Source organism: Leptonychotes weddellii, chromosome 4 (genome assembly GCF_054177405.1).
Source record: "Leptonychotes weddellii isolate Sample4059 chromosome 4, ASM5417740v2, whole genome shotgun sequence".
NCBI classification, from domain to species: Eukaryota; Metazoa; Chordata; class Mammalia; order Carnivora; family Phocidae; genus Leptonychotes; species Leptonychotes weddellii.
Window position 1 is genome coordinate 95622348 of NC_138372.1, and position 19083 is coordinate 95641430.

Here is a 19083-nt window from a genome sequence, read left to right on the forward strand (position 1 = left end):
TTTATCTCCACTATTGTATTATTAGATACAATCTGTTGTTTTATTTTCTTAGTGGTTGTTCCAGGTTTATAGTATACATCTTTGTAAGTATTACCTTTAAATAATATAATATTACTTCTCATATAATAAAAGATTTTTACAACAGTATATATCATTTCCTTCTCTCATCCTTTGTGCTGTTGCTGTCATACATTTTACTTCTATGTGTTATAAATTCCATGTTACTTTGTTGTTATCTTTGCTTTAAACAATTCAAGAAGTTAAAAATAAGGAAATATTTAATCACATATTTACCATTTCTGGTGTCCTTCGTTCCTTTGTGTAAATTCAGTTTCCATCTGGTATCTATTCCTTCTGCCTGAAGAACTTCCTTTAATGTTCTTATAGTACAGATCTGCTGGCAATGAATTCTCTTAACTTTTGTTGGTCTGAAAAAGTGTTTATGTTTGAAGGTATTTTTACCTGGTATAAGATTCTGAGTTGATGGTTTTTTTTCTTTCAGTACTTTAAAAATGTGACTGTAGTCTACTGGCCTGCATAGTGTCTGATGAGAAGTGAGAGGCCTGCTTATTTTAGTTTGTGTTCCTCTCTATGTAATGTTTTAACCCCTTATAGTTACCTTCAAAGTTTTTAAACTTCAAAGCTAGGTCTTTCTTGGTATTTATCCTGCTTGGGGTTTTCTAAATTTTATAGATCTGTGGTTTGATATCTTACTATTTTTCAAAAATTCTTAGCCAGTATGTTATCAAATATTTCTTCAGCTATGTTCTTTTTCTCTTGTCCTTCTGAGATTCCAATTACATGTATGTTAGACTGTTTGATATTGTCCTACAGCTTTTGGATGCTCTGTTCTGTTTTTTTTTCTCTTTCTTTTTTGCTTTAGATTATTTTTGTTACCCTCTTTTCAAGTTCACTGATTATTTCCTCAGCTGTGTCCAGTCAACTGTTGAGCTTGTCAGAGAAATTCTTCATCTCTGATATCATGTTTTTTATTTCTATCATTTCCCCTGAAATTCTCCATCTATTTACACATGTTGTCTACCTTTTCCATTAGATCTTTTAATGTATGAATCATAGTTATTTAATGTCCCTTTGACATTTAGCTATCTCTGAGATTGCCTTATCTCTTGACATAAGTGGTTTTTCTTTGTCTTACTTTTTTGTCCTGTAATATATGATTGAGTGCCAAGCATCATGTGTAGAAAAGTAGAGACTGAAGTAAATAGTATTTGAACCTGAAAATTTGCAAATGTCTTCCTCTTCAGGGGATTGAGTCAATCAGGCTCAATTTGGGTGTTGTTTTGGCTTTTGGTATCTTTATTGTTCCATAGGCTTCAAATCCCTCTAATAGTAGGCTGCTTTGTGCTTAAAGTGGGGGCTGGGGTCAGAGGCTCTGTTTTTCTGTGTTCTGCTCTCCCCTCTCTCTCAACGTTTAGCCGCCCCTGCGTTGCCTGTACCACAGACAAGTTCTCTCCACCTTTGCCTATCCCCCAGTGGTGGACTACTCTTGCTTTTTATTTAGGCTAGATTTGTAGTGGGGGTTCTCTGTTATCTGGTCCAGCTTCCGTCTTAGACAGGGTCTACACAGACCCTGTGCCTATGTCTTGGGAGTGAGACTTTTTCAGTTTTTCTGCCCTTCTTCCTTATCACAGCTAAACTCTGCTTTGTATCTGTGGTTAGTCTTGGAAGAGTTTCTTGTTCCTCCCTTAGCTGTAGCAGACCTCTACTTAGTATCAGTATAGGAGCTTGGGTCTAGGATGGTTTCCTGCCTCTCACCAGGAATAAGGAGTTAGAGGGTTTTTGCTTTGTTTTTCCCCAGAAGCAGTGGATCTTTGCCAGTGCCCTCTGGGAGGATTTGCTCCCCATACCCCCAAGGGCTTAAGGCTTTTGCTTAATAGAAGAGAAGGGTCGGGTGCCTGGGTGGCTCAGTTGGTTAAGCGACTGCCTTCGGCTCGGGTCATGGTCCCGGAGTCCTGGGATCGAGTCCCACATTGGGCTCCCGGCTCAGCGGGGAGCCTGCTTCTCCCTCTGACCCTCTCCCCTCTCATGCTGTTTCTCTCTCTCTCTCTCAAATAAATAAATAAATAGAATCTTTAAAAAAAAAAATAGAAGAGAAGGGTCTAGGGGTGCCTGGGTGGCTCAGTCGTTAAGCGACTGCCTTCAGCTCAGGTCATGATCCCAAGGTCTTGGGATCAAGCCCTGCATCGGGCTCCCTGCTCCGCGGGAAGCCTGCTTCTCCCTCTCCCACCCACCCCCCCGCTATGTTCCCTCTCTCGCTGTGTCTCTCTCTGTAAAATAAATAAATAAAATCTTTAAAAAAAAAAAAAAAAAGAAGAGAAGGGTCTAGGGGCGGTAGGTGAGGCATTGTGTCTGTCCCCCAACAATTGCCAAGCACCTCTCTCATGCCTGGGGTGTCCCAATAGCCCATTTCTAGTGTCCTGCTCTGTCCCTAGTCTTTCTTGTGAGCACAAGAGGCCCATGGGGAAGACTTGCAAGTGCATGGGAAATCTCTTATATCTAGAGTGGGATTACTGTTCTTGCAGCTTCCTAAATCCTGAACAGAAGCAGCCAAGGATAGCTGCTTAATGTATTTGTCTGCTACTACTTTTGTTTCTGAGTCTGTTTCTACAGACTGAGTTTTCTCCTGGTTATGGATCAAATTTTCTTGCTTCCTTATATGTCTAGTATTTTTTGATGGGGTATTGCACCCTGTTAATTTAATGTTAGTGTGCATTAGATTTTGTTATATTCCTTTAAAGAATGATGGATTTTTTCTTTTTTTTTTTGCTGGCATGCAGTTAAGTTACTTATAGATTACTTTGATCCTTTTTTCAGGTTTGTTTTTAAGCTCTTTTAGGGAGCATAGAGTAGCTTTTACTCTAGAGCTAATTTAGCTCTACTCCTAAAGCATGGCCCTTTTGAGTTCTTTAGAATGCCATGGAGATTCAAGGGAGGTCTCTCTATTCTGGCTGGAGGGAAGTCAAATGATTCCAGATGCTCTTTGAACTCCGGTAAAATTGTTATTTTTACAGCTCACCCTGGTAATAGTTCTTTTTTTTTAAATCAAATTAAATTAAATAATTAATTAAATTAAATTAATAAAATTAAATTAAATAATTAATTAAATTAATAAAATTTTGTTTTATTTTAATTAACATATAATATATTATTTGTTTCAGGGATACAGGTCTGTGATTCATCAGTCTTACATAATTCACAGCACTCACCATAGCACACAGCACATACCCTCCCCAATGTCCATCACCCAGCCACCCCATCCCTCCCACCCCCCTCCACTCCAGCAACCCTCAGTTTGTTTCCTGAGATTAAGAGTCTCTTTTGGTTTGTCTCCCTCTCTGGTTTCATCTTGTTTCATTTTTCCCTCCCTTCCCCTATGATCCTCTGTCTTGTTTCTCAAATTCCGCGTATCAGTGAGATCATATAATTGTCTTTCTCTGATTGACTTATTTCGCTTAGCGTAATATCCTCTAGTTCCATCCACATCTTTGCAAATGGCAAGATTTCATTTTTTGATGACTGCATAATATTCCATTCTATATATATACCACAGCTTCTTTATCCATTCATCTGTTGATGGACATCTAGGCTCTTTCCACAATTTCGCCATTGTGGACATTGCTGCTATAAACATTGGGGTGCATGTGCCCCTTCGGATCACTACATTTTTATCTTTGGGGTAAATACCCAGTAGTACAATTGCTGGGTCGTAGGGTAGCTCTATTTTAAACTTTTTGAGGAACCTCCATACTGTTTTCCAGAATGGCTGCATACCCTGGTAATAGTTCTTTCCTCAAATTGCTATTCAGCTAGAATTCAAGGGGATCCTATGCAGATTTCTAGAGCTCTGTCTCTCTTTCGCGCTCTTGTGTACTCTGTCCTACAAATTCTAGCTGCTTTGGCCTCCCTGAACTCTAGTCTCTGTCTCCACAACTCAGTGAAATTGCCATACTGTTTGGATGCCCTTGTCTGACCTGCAGTTCAAGCGTTACCTCTAGACAGAAAATCTAGGTTATGGTAGGGCTCATCTTGTTTGTTTCCCTTTTCTTAGGTATCACAGTTCTTAGCTGCCTGTTGTCCAGTGTCCAAAAATAGTCGTTTCCTATGTTTTGCCCAGTTTTCTAGGTGTTTACTGTGGGAGGTTAATTCCAGACCATTCAGAAGTTCTCAGATTATCCTATAAAAACAGAATATTTTTATTTATAGGCCATTCAATTAAAACTTGATTTTCAATATTCTTGATTTTAAAAGGAATACCAGTGGAACCCTGCTTCATACTATTTAGAAAATTTGATTCCGAGTAGATTAAGGACTTAAATGACAAAATAAAAAAATTAAAAGCTCTTAGTGGAAAGTATAGGTGAATAGGTTTTTGATCCTGGGTATAGCAAAGAGTTTAACACAGAAAGCATTGGTTATAAAAATATTGATAAATTGGACTCCATAAAACTGAGATTTTTAAAAATCAAGTTACATAATAAAGTGAGAAGACAAATGACACATAGGAGAAGATACAGTATACACACATGAAAAAGATTATGTCAAGAACTTATAATGAACTCTACAAATAAATGAGAAAAGCACAAAAACTCAGTATAACACTGGACAAAATATATGAATGTGTATTTTACAGAAGAGGACACTCACTGGCCAATAAATATGTGAAGAGATGATCAACATCATTAGATGAAACATTAGAGAAATGTAAATTAGGACCACAGTGAGAAGTCTTTTCACACCCATTCCCCACTGGCAAGAAGTAAGAGGATCTTTTTATGTTTTACTGAAAGGAGTATAAATTGATGCAACCACTTGAGCTTACCGTTTGGCATTATCTCATTAGGTTGATTATTCACATACTTTATAATCTTGCAGTTCTACTCTTAGTATACCCAAGAGAATCTCTTATATATGTATAACAGGGGGCATGTATACAATTTCATAGCAGTGTTTGTTCATGATAGCAAAAACCCAGTAACAACCCCAACTGCCCATCAACGGGACAACAGATAATTAAAAAGCAAAACAACAAATTGTTATATACAACAGAATAAACCACAAAGGTATGTAACATTGTGGATGAGACTAAGGGAAAAAAAAAGGCATGAAAGGTCTCACTCTGAATGATAACCTTTTTATAAAACTAAAATACTTCCCCCCCTTTTTTTTATTAGTTTCAGAGGTAGAATTTAGTGATTCATCAGTTGCATATAACACCCCGTGCTCTTTACATCCTTAATGCCCATGACACCATCCATCTACCCACCTCCCATCCAGCAACCATCAGTTTGTTTCCTAGAGCTCAGCGTCTCTTATAGTTTGCCTCCCTCTCAATTTTCATCTTATTTTATTTTTCCTTCCCTTCCCCTATGTTCATCTGTTTTGTTTCTTAAATTCAGCATATGAGTGAATTCATATGGTATTTGTCCTTCTCTGACTTATTTCGCTTAGCATAATACCCTCTCGTTCCATCCACATCTTTGCAAATGGCAAACTTTCTTTTTGTAATATTCCATTAAAACTAAAATACCCTTTAAAAATTAAAATAAAAAATAAAAATTTAAGGATTACTTATAAATACAGGAAAATACTATAAAAAGAAAAGCAAGGGAATGATGAACATGATTGAATATGTTAATTTTGGGCATCAGAGGAGCAGGGAGAAGGGATGAAGGTGGCAGAGACGATGGTTAGAAATTATTGTCAGGGTCTTAGTTTATAGTTTACTTTTTACAAGGTTAACAATAACTAATTAAATATCCAAACAAAGAGCTTGCCATAATGAGCCTGTGTTGTGAACCAAGGATTATGATTAATCCAGTTCTGGACACCTGAGGCTCAAATAAAGAAAGAAAAGTAACAGAGACCATTTATGATCCATCTTAGGGAAAATACACATATGCATGCATGCACGCACACACAAGAAACCTAAGTTATTTAAGAGCATATTGTGGCCTTTATGCTTTTTTATTTCCAAGAAGGAGCCTAAAAACTTCAGCATTTGGGAAAAATCCCTGAGTTAAGGATCTCATGCATTTTACCCAGAAATCAACTAAGAGTGCTGTATCTCCTTTTACTTTATAAGCAGCTTGTGAATGGCAAATAATGTAGTTTTTTAGAGATGGATTTTCAGCTAAAAATAAGATTAAATAGGAGGGTGATGTTGGAAACAATTTGTTTGTCATAATGTACATTGAAGATTCATCCAGATCAATAACAGAAACCAGGATGGCATCTATTTGACTTTTGGAAGCTGAACTTGGGTGATATTGCCAAAATGTCATCATTCTGTTTATCACTTTTGCATTATGTAAGGAGATTCTCTTCTGTGTGTTCAGTAGCACAATTCCTGTCACTTACTAGAGATTTGAGAAAATGAGAACTTTTTAATATTCAGATGCTACATAGGATGAGATGTTACCATTTCAAAGCCTTAAGAAACCTATAGGTGGGGATTTAAGGAACCAACAAAATGGAGATCTCTGATATCTGGGATTTCAGTTTTGCTACTGAATACAGAGCCCAGGTGTTAATAGAATTGCTTTCCCTGCAGTAGGCTGTGCTCATTGTAAGATTTTATCTGTTACAGGATGCCTGGCTGGCTCAGTTAGTAGAGCATGAGACCTAAGGTTGTGAGTTCGAGCCCCACATTGGGCATGGAGCCTATAAAAGAAAAAGAGAAAGAAAAGAATTTATCAGTTACCATCTTCTGGCATTCATTACATAGGATTAAGTCATGAGGCTAGAGAGAGAAATGGCACAGCATGGATTTTCAGCATTTACATATTAGAAATTATTTTGAAGCTGAATTTTGAAACTTTGACCTGCAGAATCCAGAGAAACAAAATTAGATCACTGACAGGTAAGTTTTACACTTTCCTCACCCATGTTTTTTCTTATTGGGTTCTTACTAAGCAGAGAGGAACTCAAGAGGACTGAAACTTGTTACCCTCAATGGTGCTAGGAGTGGTGCAGAGCCACATGCCGCCTCTAAGTCCACTGAGCCATGCCTGCTCCAGTCCTGGGGCCTGAGGGCACGTGCCGTCTGACTCTGCATGGGCTCTCCTCTTGAATGGGTAACAACAGAAAATGGTATTGGAACACTGGGATTCAGCAGTTTTGCACAGGAAGCTTTGGGAGATGTTGTTTAACGTAGTGTGCCTGAAGGTGGGACAAAATTGAACAATCAAGATGAATTTGGTGCTTTGGAAAGTGTGGAAGCTGCTAGTGAACTCTGTTCTCCTCTATTAGGAGAAGGAACTGAAATTAATGAAACTCTTGCAGAAAATCCAGGACTTGTGTACAAATCCTTTTATGAAGATGGTTGGCTGATCAAGATAATACTCAGTAATCCTTCAGAACTGGATGAATTAATGAGTGAAGAAGCATATGAGAAATACATAAAATCTATTGAGGAGTGAAAATGGAACCCCTAAATAAGCTAGTATGAAACGGAAGGAAGGAAGGAAGAAAAAGAACGAAGAAAGAGAAAAAGAGAGAAAGAACTTGTTATCTCAGACAACTGGCTTTGCAGTCTGAACATTCCAACTTGAAGTCTTACAGGATATGGTCAGTTGGAGAAGAAAGTGACCAGTGATCATTAAATTCAGTGTACTATTGCAAGCTAGACTAACTTCATCTAATTCCGTTTATGAGCCAGCCAGTCTTAGGGTTTAAATTAAGGTAGAATGCAGAAGCACTGCCCGCCTGTGTATATCTTTAGTTCCTATTTGATTATGTTCCTCTTTAAGACCAGAGAATATATTTTTTGATAGACATTCTCATTTGTAATGAGACTATGGGCATTTCTTTTTTTTTATTTTTATTTTTAAAGATTTTATTTATTTGACAGAGAGAGACACAGCGAGAGAGGGAACACAAGCAGGGGGAGGGGAGAGGGAGAAGCAGGCTTCCCACAGAGCAGGGAGCCCAATGCGGGCTCGATCCCAGGCCCCTGGGATCATGACCTGAGCCCAAGGCAGACGCTTAACCAACTGAGCCATCCAGGCATCCTGAGACTATGGGCATTTCTCATGGACCATAGACATTCTTGAGTTTTAGGCAGAAGGCCTCAGCATGCACTAAGTGAATCAGTCATTTTTTTTGGCAAATCAGTGTGTCCAAACCAGGGAAATAAGAATACTAATAGATATTGGTTAATTTTAAGGACCAATGAAGAATAAAACAATCTGTTGGCGATCTTTTTGTATGTTTCTCATTTGCTAAGCACAGTTAATTTAAAAATGGTTTGGCTCTTGGGGAAGCCATTCCTACTTGCATTGAAGTATTACAGAACTGTCAGGCATCCAGATTATTTATATTTCTGTTGCCTTGATGCCACATTTAAATTGGGAGTGGTGGGGAGGTAGGTGAGAGGCTATTTGATGTTACTCTTCTCACTTTATAAAGAAACTGAAAGTTGAATCAACTTTTCAGTTTTCTTGTTGAAATTATCACAAAGGCTCTCAGGCTATAGCGTTCTTTTTACCCTAGGAAATGTTTTACTGGGCTTGAGATCACTCAAGTGAAGAAATGCAGTTATAGTCTTCATGTGCATTATCAAAGACCTACTCTGCTCTTCCTTGGAAAAAGATATTGGGGAATATCTTTGAACCAGCAGTGTCACTAACTAGTTTTACCTCCCTCCCTTCCTTCCTAGTATGAGGAACACAGGCTGACATATATCACCCATAGTGTTACGGACTTGCTTTTTTTTAAGCAAAGGAATGGTGATGTTATTGAGAAGTTTGGATAGTTTAGTTTGAAAAGGAAGGATACAAGACAAGATTGACTGAGTAGGACTTTCTTAAGACTGCCTGCACTCAAGAGAACTGTGGTCTTGTCTAAGGGGAATGCTGTTCTCTGTTTTAGGCATTTGTACTTCAAGAGGCAGTGGTGGGAATACTTGATAATATATGTGATTCATTACAACTTTGAGTGATAATCACAGGAAGAAAGCTCATTGATCAGGATCATACACATCCTTGGAGACTGTTTCATAGTGATTAGAGGCTTTGCTTTTAATTGGGGGAGGAATCATAGGCGGAGAATGGAAGAGGAGTCTTGAATTAATAAATTATTTTTGTATTTAATTCATACTTCCTAAATCACAGAAGCATGGGAAAGATACTTTTTGAGCTTTGAAGGAAAGGCTTTGGCCAATACATTCTCAGTGATTAACTCTTGATTCCATGAGTATATGATCTGTTTTGTGCACATTTAAAATTTGGAATGATTTTTGCAAAACCAGTAAATGTGATTTGGGGCCAGTTTTTCCATCTCTGCCTCATTGTTATGTTCTGAGAATACAAAGTAACTTGCATTATTAGATGTTTTTGGATTGCATGTTTTATTACTTTCCTTTATGAGGGTACATATTCAGGAATTTCACATATATTCATTTATTTATTTAACAAATATTTACTGAGTGCCTGCTATGTTCCACACCCTGTTCTAGAAGCTTGGCATGTATCTGTGAACAATAGACAAAAATCTCTAACCATTTCTTCATGAGGATTATTAACTCTCTGTAATTACAAAGTGGTCCTTAGGATACATTTATTCTTCAACTTTTTGTTAACCCTGTTTTAATGATGGAAGGAAGAACAAAACTAAAGATATCTGACTTCAGGAAAAAGGAGTTTTTGCAACAAAAACATTTTGCTAACAAAATGCTATTACATCATTTTTAGAACTTCCTTTGCAGTTTGGGCCACACACAAATATCAGGCACATTGCTTTCTAGTCAACCCTCACTTTATACATCTCCAAATTTTCTTGGTTGTTCATTCACTAGATTTACCACATTGGCTTTGAATGACTTAACTTTCTGAAAATAAAATCCACTCTTAAAAGCCTTTGAAGATATTTAAAACAATGTGTTGGAGGTAATTTTAATAGCAAAAATAAGATCATGGGCCACTTGAGTAGCACTGTTGTACATATCATTTCTGGCATGTTTATTAAAAGTAAGCCTTATTTTACAGTGACCATGAACACATTCTCTGTTAAGTACATAGCAGAGTATACCTCACAGCACCTGTCTGAGCTTGACTTTAGATGATTCTGTGATTTAATTTGTAGTAAGTAGGCTTTTTTTTTTTTTTTTTTTTTTTTTTTGTTCTTTCCCCTCACCAGGTATACAATGTTTATATGGCAGGGAGGCAGCTGTGTTCTAAGCGGTACCGGGAGTTTGCCATCCTACACCAGAACCTGAAGAGAGAGTTTGCCAACTTTACATTTCCCCGACTTCCAGGGAAGTGGCCATTCTCTTTATCAGAACAGCAATTAGATGCCCGACGTCGGGGGTTGGAAGAATATCTAGAAAAAGGTAAACTGGCCTATTAAACTCTACTATCTTAAGTAGACATGGAGTCTAGGTATGTGTTGCAACTCTTAAACTCCATAGCTAAGTTTCCTGAAACTAGTGAAAGTAAATCGTATTTCTCTGACCATTGGTGTTGAATGATCTGAGCTTTGAAGCTGAGACTGAAATGTCCAGTACAAGGATTATTTGTCTATTTCATTGACTTGCTGAGCACTTAACAACAATAGAAAAATACATAATTAGTTTTTGATGCATTAGGGACCCTTATTTATAGGGTTATATTATTTGCCAGCAAACACAGACTCATCAACGTGCTGAGTTGACTTGGGAACTAAGTGGGCAGTACTTAAAACATTTTTGTTAAAATGATTCTCAGTTCACTGGCATATCCTACTTGAAAACTCCTTTTTCCTCTTACAGGTGCCAAGTTGTAGGTATTCTAAGGTCCTGTTGATCTAAGCAGGTTATAGGTTGAAGTATTGAAACCTACTTGTTATCTTAGGACTTCCAGATAGTATATCAGAAGTGGGATGTGGATGCTAAAACTTTTGCTTATCTGGAAAGGCAAGGAGAAATGACCCAAATCTCTGGATTAAGATAGTTCATTTTGTGGCTCAGAGAAGAGATCTTGCTTCACTACATTATGGAGTTATATAATTTGCCAGCTGTGCAACAGGCCTTTTTTAAAATACTAATTTAATAGAATAATGATCTTATGTGATATTTATTAATTCTGTGTCCTTGTGTCCTTGTATAAGAACTAATTGACCTAGTTGAATTTTTTTTAAACTTTAGTAGAAAGCCTTATCCCTGAAGAAAAATCTATTTCCCCTGTAGAAGTTAGTGAGATTTCCTCATCAGTTTTTAGCTTTTTTTCCTAACATGGAATGGCCTCTAAACACAGCCCTTGGGAAATGAAAAAGGGTATAAATTTTTTTTAATAAAATGAAGTAAAAGCGTCAGTATAACTTAACATCCTCATGAGAGTGTCAGGAAATTAACTTTGTTATATTTAGACAATTAGCTACTTACCTGCTTTCCTTCCTTCCTTCCTTTTTTTCTTTTCCTTTTTTTTTTAGTTGTTTTGAAGCTAAAGTTAGTGAGGTGAGAAGATGCCCTGAGCTTACTACTTAATTACCTACCCATTTTTTCCAAAGTGGTTTTAACTACTTATGCTTCTCTGACTGGCCTGACGCAGGGCTCGATCCCAGGACCCTGGCAGACGCTTAACAACTGAGCCACCAGGCGCCCCTCTAGTTCATATTTATATGAATGTTTATTGTGCCTTGAGATGTCATGTGTCAGGAATGGCATCCCACCTCTGCATTGCCTGCTACTGATGATTTACACTTAAACCTTGATATGTTCTTGACTTTAAAGTCTTGATTTTAGGGCCTCATGCCAGATTCTATTTTTGTTTTCTACAGTGTGCTCAATACGAGTTATTGGTGAGAGTGACATCATGCAGGAATTCCTATCAGAATCAGATGAGGTAGGTGAATACTCCCTTCAGTGACTGTTTACTCCTTGGCTCCTTGTGGGGGAAAATAAAGATATCGATTATAGATTGAATTGCCATAAATTCCCCAAATGGCTATTTTTTCAATTTCCCTTTCTTCTGTACCCTGCTTACCTTTCAAGACCTAGTGCTAGTTTCACCTTCTCTTTGACGCTTTTCCTGATACTCAGGTCATTGGTTTTTCAGTCCACCAAGAACTTTTGCAGTCAGGACCACCCGATCATCACCTTGTTGCTCTCTCATTCTCTAATTTTTTTATACATATAATCAAATTATCACTTTATATTTTTAGTTCACTAGACTGTGAACTACCTGTAGGTAAGAGCTAAGTCTTTTTTTTTTTCCCAGTCTTATTGAGGTAGAATTGACAAATAAGAATCATCTGTATTTGAAAGGTACTGCTTGATGTTTTGATATATGTATACATTGTGAAATATCACCACAGCTAGCGAACATATCCATTACCTCATAGTTACCATTTTCTTTCTTCTTTCTTTCTTTCTTTCTTTCCTTTTGTGTGTGTGTGTGTGTGTGTGTGTGGTGAGAACACTTAAGATCTATCCTAGCAAAATTCAAATATACAATACAGTATTGTTAACTCTGGTCACCATGCTATTATACATTAGAACTCAAGAACAAGAACTTGGTCATCTTTATATTCTCAGTGCCTTACCATAATGTCCAGCATATTGTAGGTACCTAATAAATATTAATGGAGTAGAAGAATGAATACATAATGCTGCTATATTAAATAGTGTGTTATCTACTAACTATTTTATATGTATATGTCTTATTTTCCCAACTAGATTTTAAGTTTCTTGCAGACAAGGGCTTATAATGAAGTAATGCTTAGGATGGTTTTAGATGATGAATATTTTTTAAGTGGTAAATGAAAATCGACTTGCTCTTAAATAGTTGTTTCTCTCTAATAAAACTTAGAGAGTCAAAAATCTGTTAGAGGAGGGGCACATGGGCAGTTGGTTAAGCATCCAACTCTTGATCTCAGCTCAAGTCTTGATCTCAGGGTCATGAGTTCAAGCCCTGAGCTGGGCTCCACACCGGGCATGGGGCCTACTTAAAAAAATCTGTTAGAGGACTGTATTAATCATCAAAAGCAATAAGAAAGAAGGACCTTTTGAATTAAGGGATAAGAATTGTTTACTCTTCTCTAGAAGAAAATTGAATATTATACTAACTCAGATTCCTGCATTTCACCCATTTTTCCTGTCAAAGGTATCATGATTACTTCAGGCTTTAGAAAGGAACTTAGGATACTACTAGAGCCAATCTAGTGTGCCTGACCATTTAAACCCAGAGAATGTTTGTCAAAACTATTGCTTTCAGTTGTTTTCTTTTCTCATTTGTGAGTTCTGAATGTTTGGAAGTAAGCCAAAAATCTCATCTGTGTTTGACCTAGACTGCTTCACACAAGTGTTCTGTTTTGAAATGTGAACACATTGGCTTTAACATGTTTCTTTCCTCCCTGTTCATCTTAAAGGTTAACTTCTGCTGCAGCCTGAATTCAGCTTTCTGACTTGTAAAATGTATTGACTTTAAGGTTTCTTGTTACCCCTTTTCATTGGAACTTGCTTTCTGTCACATGTTTAGGTTAGGTTGTTGTTTAGCTAGCATGTTACAAGGAGAGTAAGGATATGCTGGGTGATAAATTCTGTCTCTGTGTCTTTTCCCCCAGAACTACAATGGTGTCTCCGACGTAGAGCTGAGAGTAGCACTACCAGATGGAACAACAGTTACAGTCAGGGTTAAAAAGAACAGTACTACAGACCAAGTATATCAGGTAAATTAAACTTGAACAAGTAGACTCAACTTTGGATGGTATAAAGCTAAGGAAAGATGGAAAGATGGATTAAATGAGTTAATACATATAAAGTGCTTGGACTTATCTGGCATATAATGAGTTATTAAATGTTAGCTACTCTTGTTGATGTTATTATTAATGTGAAAGTACTTTGCCCTTCTTGAAAGAAAGGTACGGTATATATCCTGGGTCATAGTAGGTATGATTAGCCCCCCTCCTTTTTAATTGTAAAAAACTTAACATACATGAAAACAGAACAGTACAGTGAACCTCCATTTTTCCATCACTCATATTTAATAATCATCAAGATTTTGCCACATTTGTATTATGTATCCTTTTTTCCTTTTCCTTTGTTTAAATTTTTTTTTTAAGATTTTATTTATTTGGGACAGAGAAAGAGAGAACACGGGCAGGGGGAGAGGGGCAGACGGAGAGAAAGGGCAAGAAGCAGACTCCCCACTGAGCAGGGAGCCTCATGCAGGGCTTGATCCCAGGACTTGATCCCAGTCGCTTTACCGACTGAACCACCCAGGCGCCCCTTTGTTTAAATATTTTAAAGCAAATTCCATCTTATTGGACCTGTGTATATTTTCAGTATAAATCTCTAAAAAAAATAAGGACATTCTTCTTATATAAATACAAAGCCATTATCAGACCTAAAAAATTAACAATATTTCCTTGGCATTAACTAATAACAAATCCATAGTCAAATTTTCCCAACTGTCTGAAAATGATTTTTTATAGTTGGTTTGGTAAAATCTGGATCTAAACGAGGTTTGGTTTTTATGTTTGTTTTAATATAAAGCAGTCTCCCTTCCCTTCCCCAACTTTTTATTCCCATGTTATTGGTTTGTTGTAGAAATTGGGTCTGTGTTGTGCAGTGTCCCACATTCTGAATTTATCTGTTTGTTTCTTTTATCTGTGTCATTTAATATGTCCATCTTCTGCTTACATTTTGCGTGAATTGAAGTTTGTTCTAGAGGCTTGATTAGGTTCAGGTTCAGCTTTTTTTAATAAGAATACTTCATAATTGGTGATATATATATGTATATATACACATCCTATTGCTTTTCAACAGAGTTACACAATATCTGATTATCCCACTTTTAGTGATACTAAGATTAATCAGTGGGTTTAGGTGGTGATAACCTGGGCTCTCTATTGTAAAATTTCCCATTGGTCTGTAATCAGATGAGTGTATTATCTATGATTGCTGCCTTAACCAGTGATTTCATTAAAAGGGTTGCAAAGTACTAGTTTTCTAATTCTGTCATTTCTTTGTATTTGTTAGGTAGAATTCTTCTGTAAAGAACTTTGCCTTATTTTTTTTTTTAATTTTTTTTTTTTTTAAGATTTTATTTATTTGTGAGAGAGAGAATGAGAGACAGAGAGCATAAGAGGGAGGAGGGTCAGAGGGAGAAGCAGACTCCCTGCCAAGCAGGGAGCCTGATGTGGGACTTGATTCCGGGACTCCAGGATCATGACCTAAGCCAAAAGCAGTCGCTTAACCAACTGAGCCACCCAGGCGCCCAAGAACTTTGCCTTATTAACTAGGTCTATGTAGTTACCCTAAAATATAGTTTGTAGGAAAGGGAGGATAAATACTGAAATTTTTTTTTTTTTTTTAAAGATTTTATTTATTTGACAGAGAGAGACACAGTGAGAGAGGGAACACAAGCAGGGGGAGTGGGAGAGGGAGAAGCAGGCTTCCCGCTGAGCAGGGAGCCCGATGCAAGGCTTGATCCCAGGACTCTGGGATCATGACCTGAGCCAAAGGCAGACGCTTAATGACTGAGCCACCCAGGCGCCCCCCAAATACTGAATTTTTTCAATTGCCAATTGTCAGAGTAAAGAATTGGTGTCCTGGGCGCCTGGGTGGCTCAGTTGGTTAAGCGACTGCCTTCGGCTCAGGTCATGATCCTGGAGTTCCGGGATCGAGTCCCGCATCGGGCTCCCTGCTCGGCGGGGAGCCTGCTTCTCCCTCTGACCCTCCCCCCTCTCATGTGCTCTCTCATTCTCTCTCTCTCAAATAAATAAATAAAAAATCTTAAAAAAAAAAGAATTGGTGTCCTAGTTGATCCCAGTGATGTCCAGTGAGATAATTACTTTGTTTTATTTTATTTTATTTTAGTATCATGGGTTTTTAGGTATTTAATGTGATTTAATCATATATTATCTTTGATGCTCAGATTGTTCCATTTTTGACCAGTGGAAGCTCCTTCATGTCTGCTTCTGTATTCTTTTGATGCAACTTATTTGTTTGTAATAGCACTCTTGCTTTTTGGTACAACAAAATGTTCTGGCCTCATCTTTGTATATTTCTCATCCTAGATCTAGAATCAGCCACTTTCCTCAGGAGTCCTGGTTTCTTTCAGTGAGAAATTATATATATATATATATATTTTTAAAGTTTAATTTAATTTAAATTCAATTAATATGTAGTGTATTATTAGTTTCAGAGGTAGTGTTCAGTGTATATAACACCCAGTGCTCATTATGTCACATGCCCTCCTTATTTCCCATCACCCAGTTACCACATCAGCCCGCCCACCCCCTTCCGGCAACCCTCAGTTTGTTTCCTTAGTTAAGAGTCTCTTATGGTTTGTCTCCCTCTCTGATTTCATCTTATTTTATTTTTCCCTCCCTTCCCCATCCTGTTTTATTTCTTAAAATCCACATGTAAGTGAAATCATATGATAATTATCTTTCTCTGACTGACTTATTTTGCTTAGCATAATAATTCCATCCACATCGTTGCAAATGGTAAGATTTCATTCTGTTTGATGGCTGAGTAATATTCCATTGTATATATATACCACATCTTTTTTATCCATTTATCTGTTGATGGACATTTGGTCTCTTTCCATAGTTTGGCTATTGTGGACATTGCTGCTATAAACATTGGGGTGCATGTGCCCCTTCAGATCACTACATTTGTATCTTTTGGGTAAATACCTAATAGTGTTCTATTTTTAACTTTTTGAGGAACCTCCATACTGTTTTCCAGAGTGGCTGCACCAGCTTGCATTCCCACCAGCAGTGTCAGAGGGTTTCCCTTTCTCCACATCCTTGCCAACATCATTAATTTTAGCCATTCTGACTGGTGTGAGGTGGTATCTCATTGTGGTTTTCATTTGTATTTCCCTGATGCCTTGCGATGTTGAGCATTTTTTTCATGTGTCTGTTGGCCTTCTTTGTCTATGTCTATGTCTTCTTTGGAGAAATGTCTGTTCATGTCTTCTGCCCATTTCTTGACTGGATTATTTGTTTTTTGGGCTTGAGTTTGATAAGTTCTTTATATTTTGGATACTGTTCCTTTATCTGATATTTGTAAATGTCTTCTCCCATTCTTTAGGTTGTCTTCTGGGTTTGTCAACTGTTTCCTTTGCTATGCAAAAACTTTCTATCTTGATGAGGTTCCAATAGTTCATTTTGGTTGTTTTTTTTTTTAAGATTTTATTTATTTATCTGACAGAGAGAGACACAGCGAGAGAGGGAACACAAGCAGGGGGAGTGGGAGAGGGAGAAACAGGCTTCCTGCCGATCCTAGGACCCTGGGGTCATGACCTGAGCTGAAGGCCGACGCTTAACGACTGAGCCACCCAGGCACCCTAGGCCTTTTTGTTTATCTTTAATCCTGATTTGATCAAGACTTTCAGGGAGACAGGTTTCTGGATATTAATATTTATTTTTCCTTTGTAGCAAAGAAACAAATCTGTTCCCTATACATTTACTCATGTACTATATACCATGGCAGAGGATATGTGCAGAATTTGAGGTACTGCTGAAATTACAAAATGGTGCAGTGATTGCAAGGAAAATGTTAATTTTACAAGTTGCTGATGTTTTGTTTTGTATTTTTCCCCCCCAGTATTTCTCTAGCAAGGCCAATTACTTATTTATTTTTTTGACACTTTTCTCCTCATCCTGAGACTTGTAGCTATAAGGCATTTTCCAAACCTTTTTTTTTTAATTAAAGATTTTATTTATTTATTTGACAGAGAGGGAGACAGTGAGAGAGGGAACACAAGCAGGGGGAGTGGGAGAGAGAGAAGCAGGCCTCCCGCTGAGCAGGGAGCCTCATGCGGGGGCTCGATCCCAGGACCCTGGAATCATGACCTGAGCCGAAGGCAGACGCTTAATGACTGAGCCACCCAGGCGCCCCAGCCATTTTCCAAACCTTGAAAGCATTTCAGTTTCTGTTCAGTACAGTGTAGAATGGTGACTTAGAACATTTATAATCTCCAGTTTCTATCTCACATCAGGGATGAACTTAGGTTTGTTTGATATGTGAATAGATCTGGGAAGAAGGATATAATTATATTTGGTTTACTGAAACACTAGTATTTAACAATTTTATCTTGTTCAGTTAATACCTTATTTATATTGGGATTGATCTTGAAAAAGAATTGTGGTACTATTTTGTGTTTTTTGAGTTTTGTTGTCTTCTGTTTGTAATTCCAGTTTTCATTTATTTGCACGTGGAGTCTTTCAATTGTTTGTTGTCATATGAGCTCCTAGAAAGTAAGGACTAATACTTGTTTTTGTTTTGTTTTGTTTTTTAAAGATTTTATTTATTTGTCAGAGGAGAGAGAGCCCAGGCAGGGGGAGTGGCAGGTAGAGGGAGAAGCAGGCTCCCTGCTGAGCAAGGAGCCTGATGTGGGACTCAATCCCATGACCCTGGGATCATGACCTGAGCTGAAGGCAGACGCCTAACTGACTGAGCCACCCAGGCGTCCCCTAATACTTGTTTAATATTCCTCTGTTGTCCCAACATTTTACTGTTTTCATATAGATATTCATGGTGATAATTCTTAGGAAATGGAGGTCCCCAGGCTGAGGCGTGGATCGTCCAAAAAATAAATAAGAATAATTTTGAAGCATGAACAAAATTGACAAACTCTTTTAAGCTCAAGAACCAAAGATACAGATTTTGTTGTTAACGGCCTGTATTAAATGTATAGGTTAAATGTGCGAGAGTGGATATTTAAGAATTTATTTTCTTCTTAAGATCTGTTCTTATCAAGCACATGACTTATAAGTGGTGTTAAAAAAGACCTTCTTCGCTGGGTGATAGACACTGGGGAGGGTATGTGCTCTGGTAAGCGCTGTGAATTGTGCAAGACTGTTGAATCTCAGATCTGTACCTCTGAAACAAATAATGCAATATATGTTAAGAAAAAAAAAAAGAAGAAGAAGGTTAGCGGGAGGGGAAGAATGAAGCGGGGGAAATCGGAGGGGTAGACGAACCATGAGAGACGATGGACTCTGAAAAACAAACAGGGTTCTAGAGGGGAGGGGGGTGGGAGGATGGGTTAGCCTGGTGGTGGGTATTGAGGAGGGCACATTCTGCATGGAGCACTGGGTGTTATGCACAAACAATGAATCATGGAACACTTC

The 19083-nt window shown here is 37.7% G+C and overlaps 1 protein-coding gene across 1 annotated transcript in view; it reads left to right on the forward strand.

The window, feature by feature from the left end:
* The window catches only part of SNX27 (sorting nexin 27), a 65848-nt gene that overhangs the window by 29830 nt on the left and 16935 nt on the right, over window positions 1-19083 (forward strand). Inside the window, exons 3-5 of the mRNA XM_006728377.3 lie at window positions 10156-10348; window positions 11773-11837; window positions 13558-13662. Of these exons, the coding sequence (XP_006728440.1) occupies window positions 10156-10348; window positions 11773-11837; window positions 13558-13662 (363 nt within the window). The remainder of the gene's footprint in view (window positions 1-10155; window positions 10349-11772; window positions 11838-13557; window positions 13663-19083) is intronic.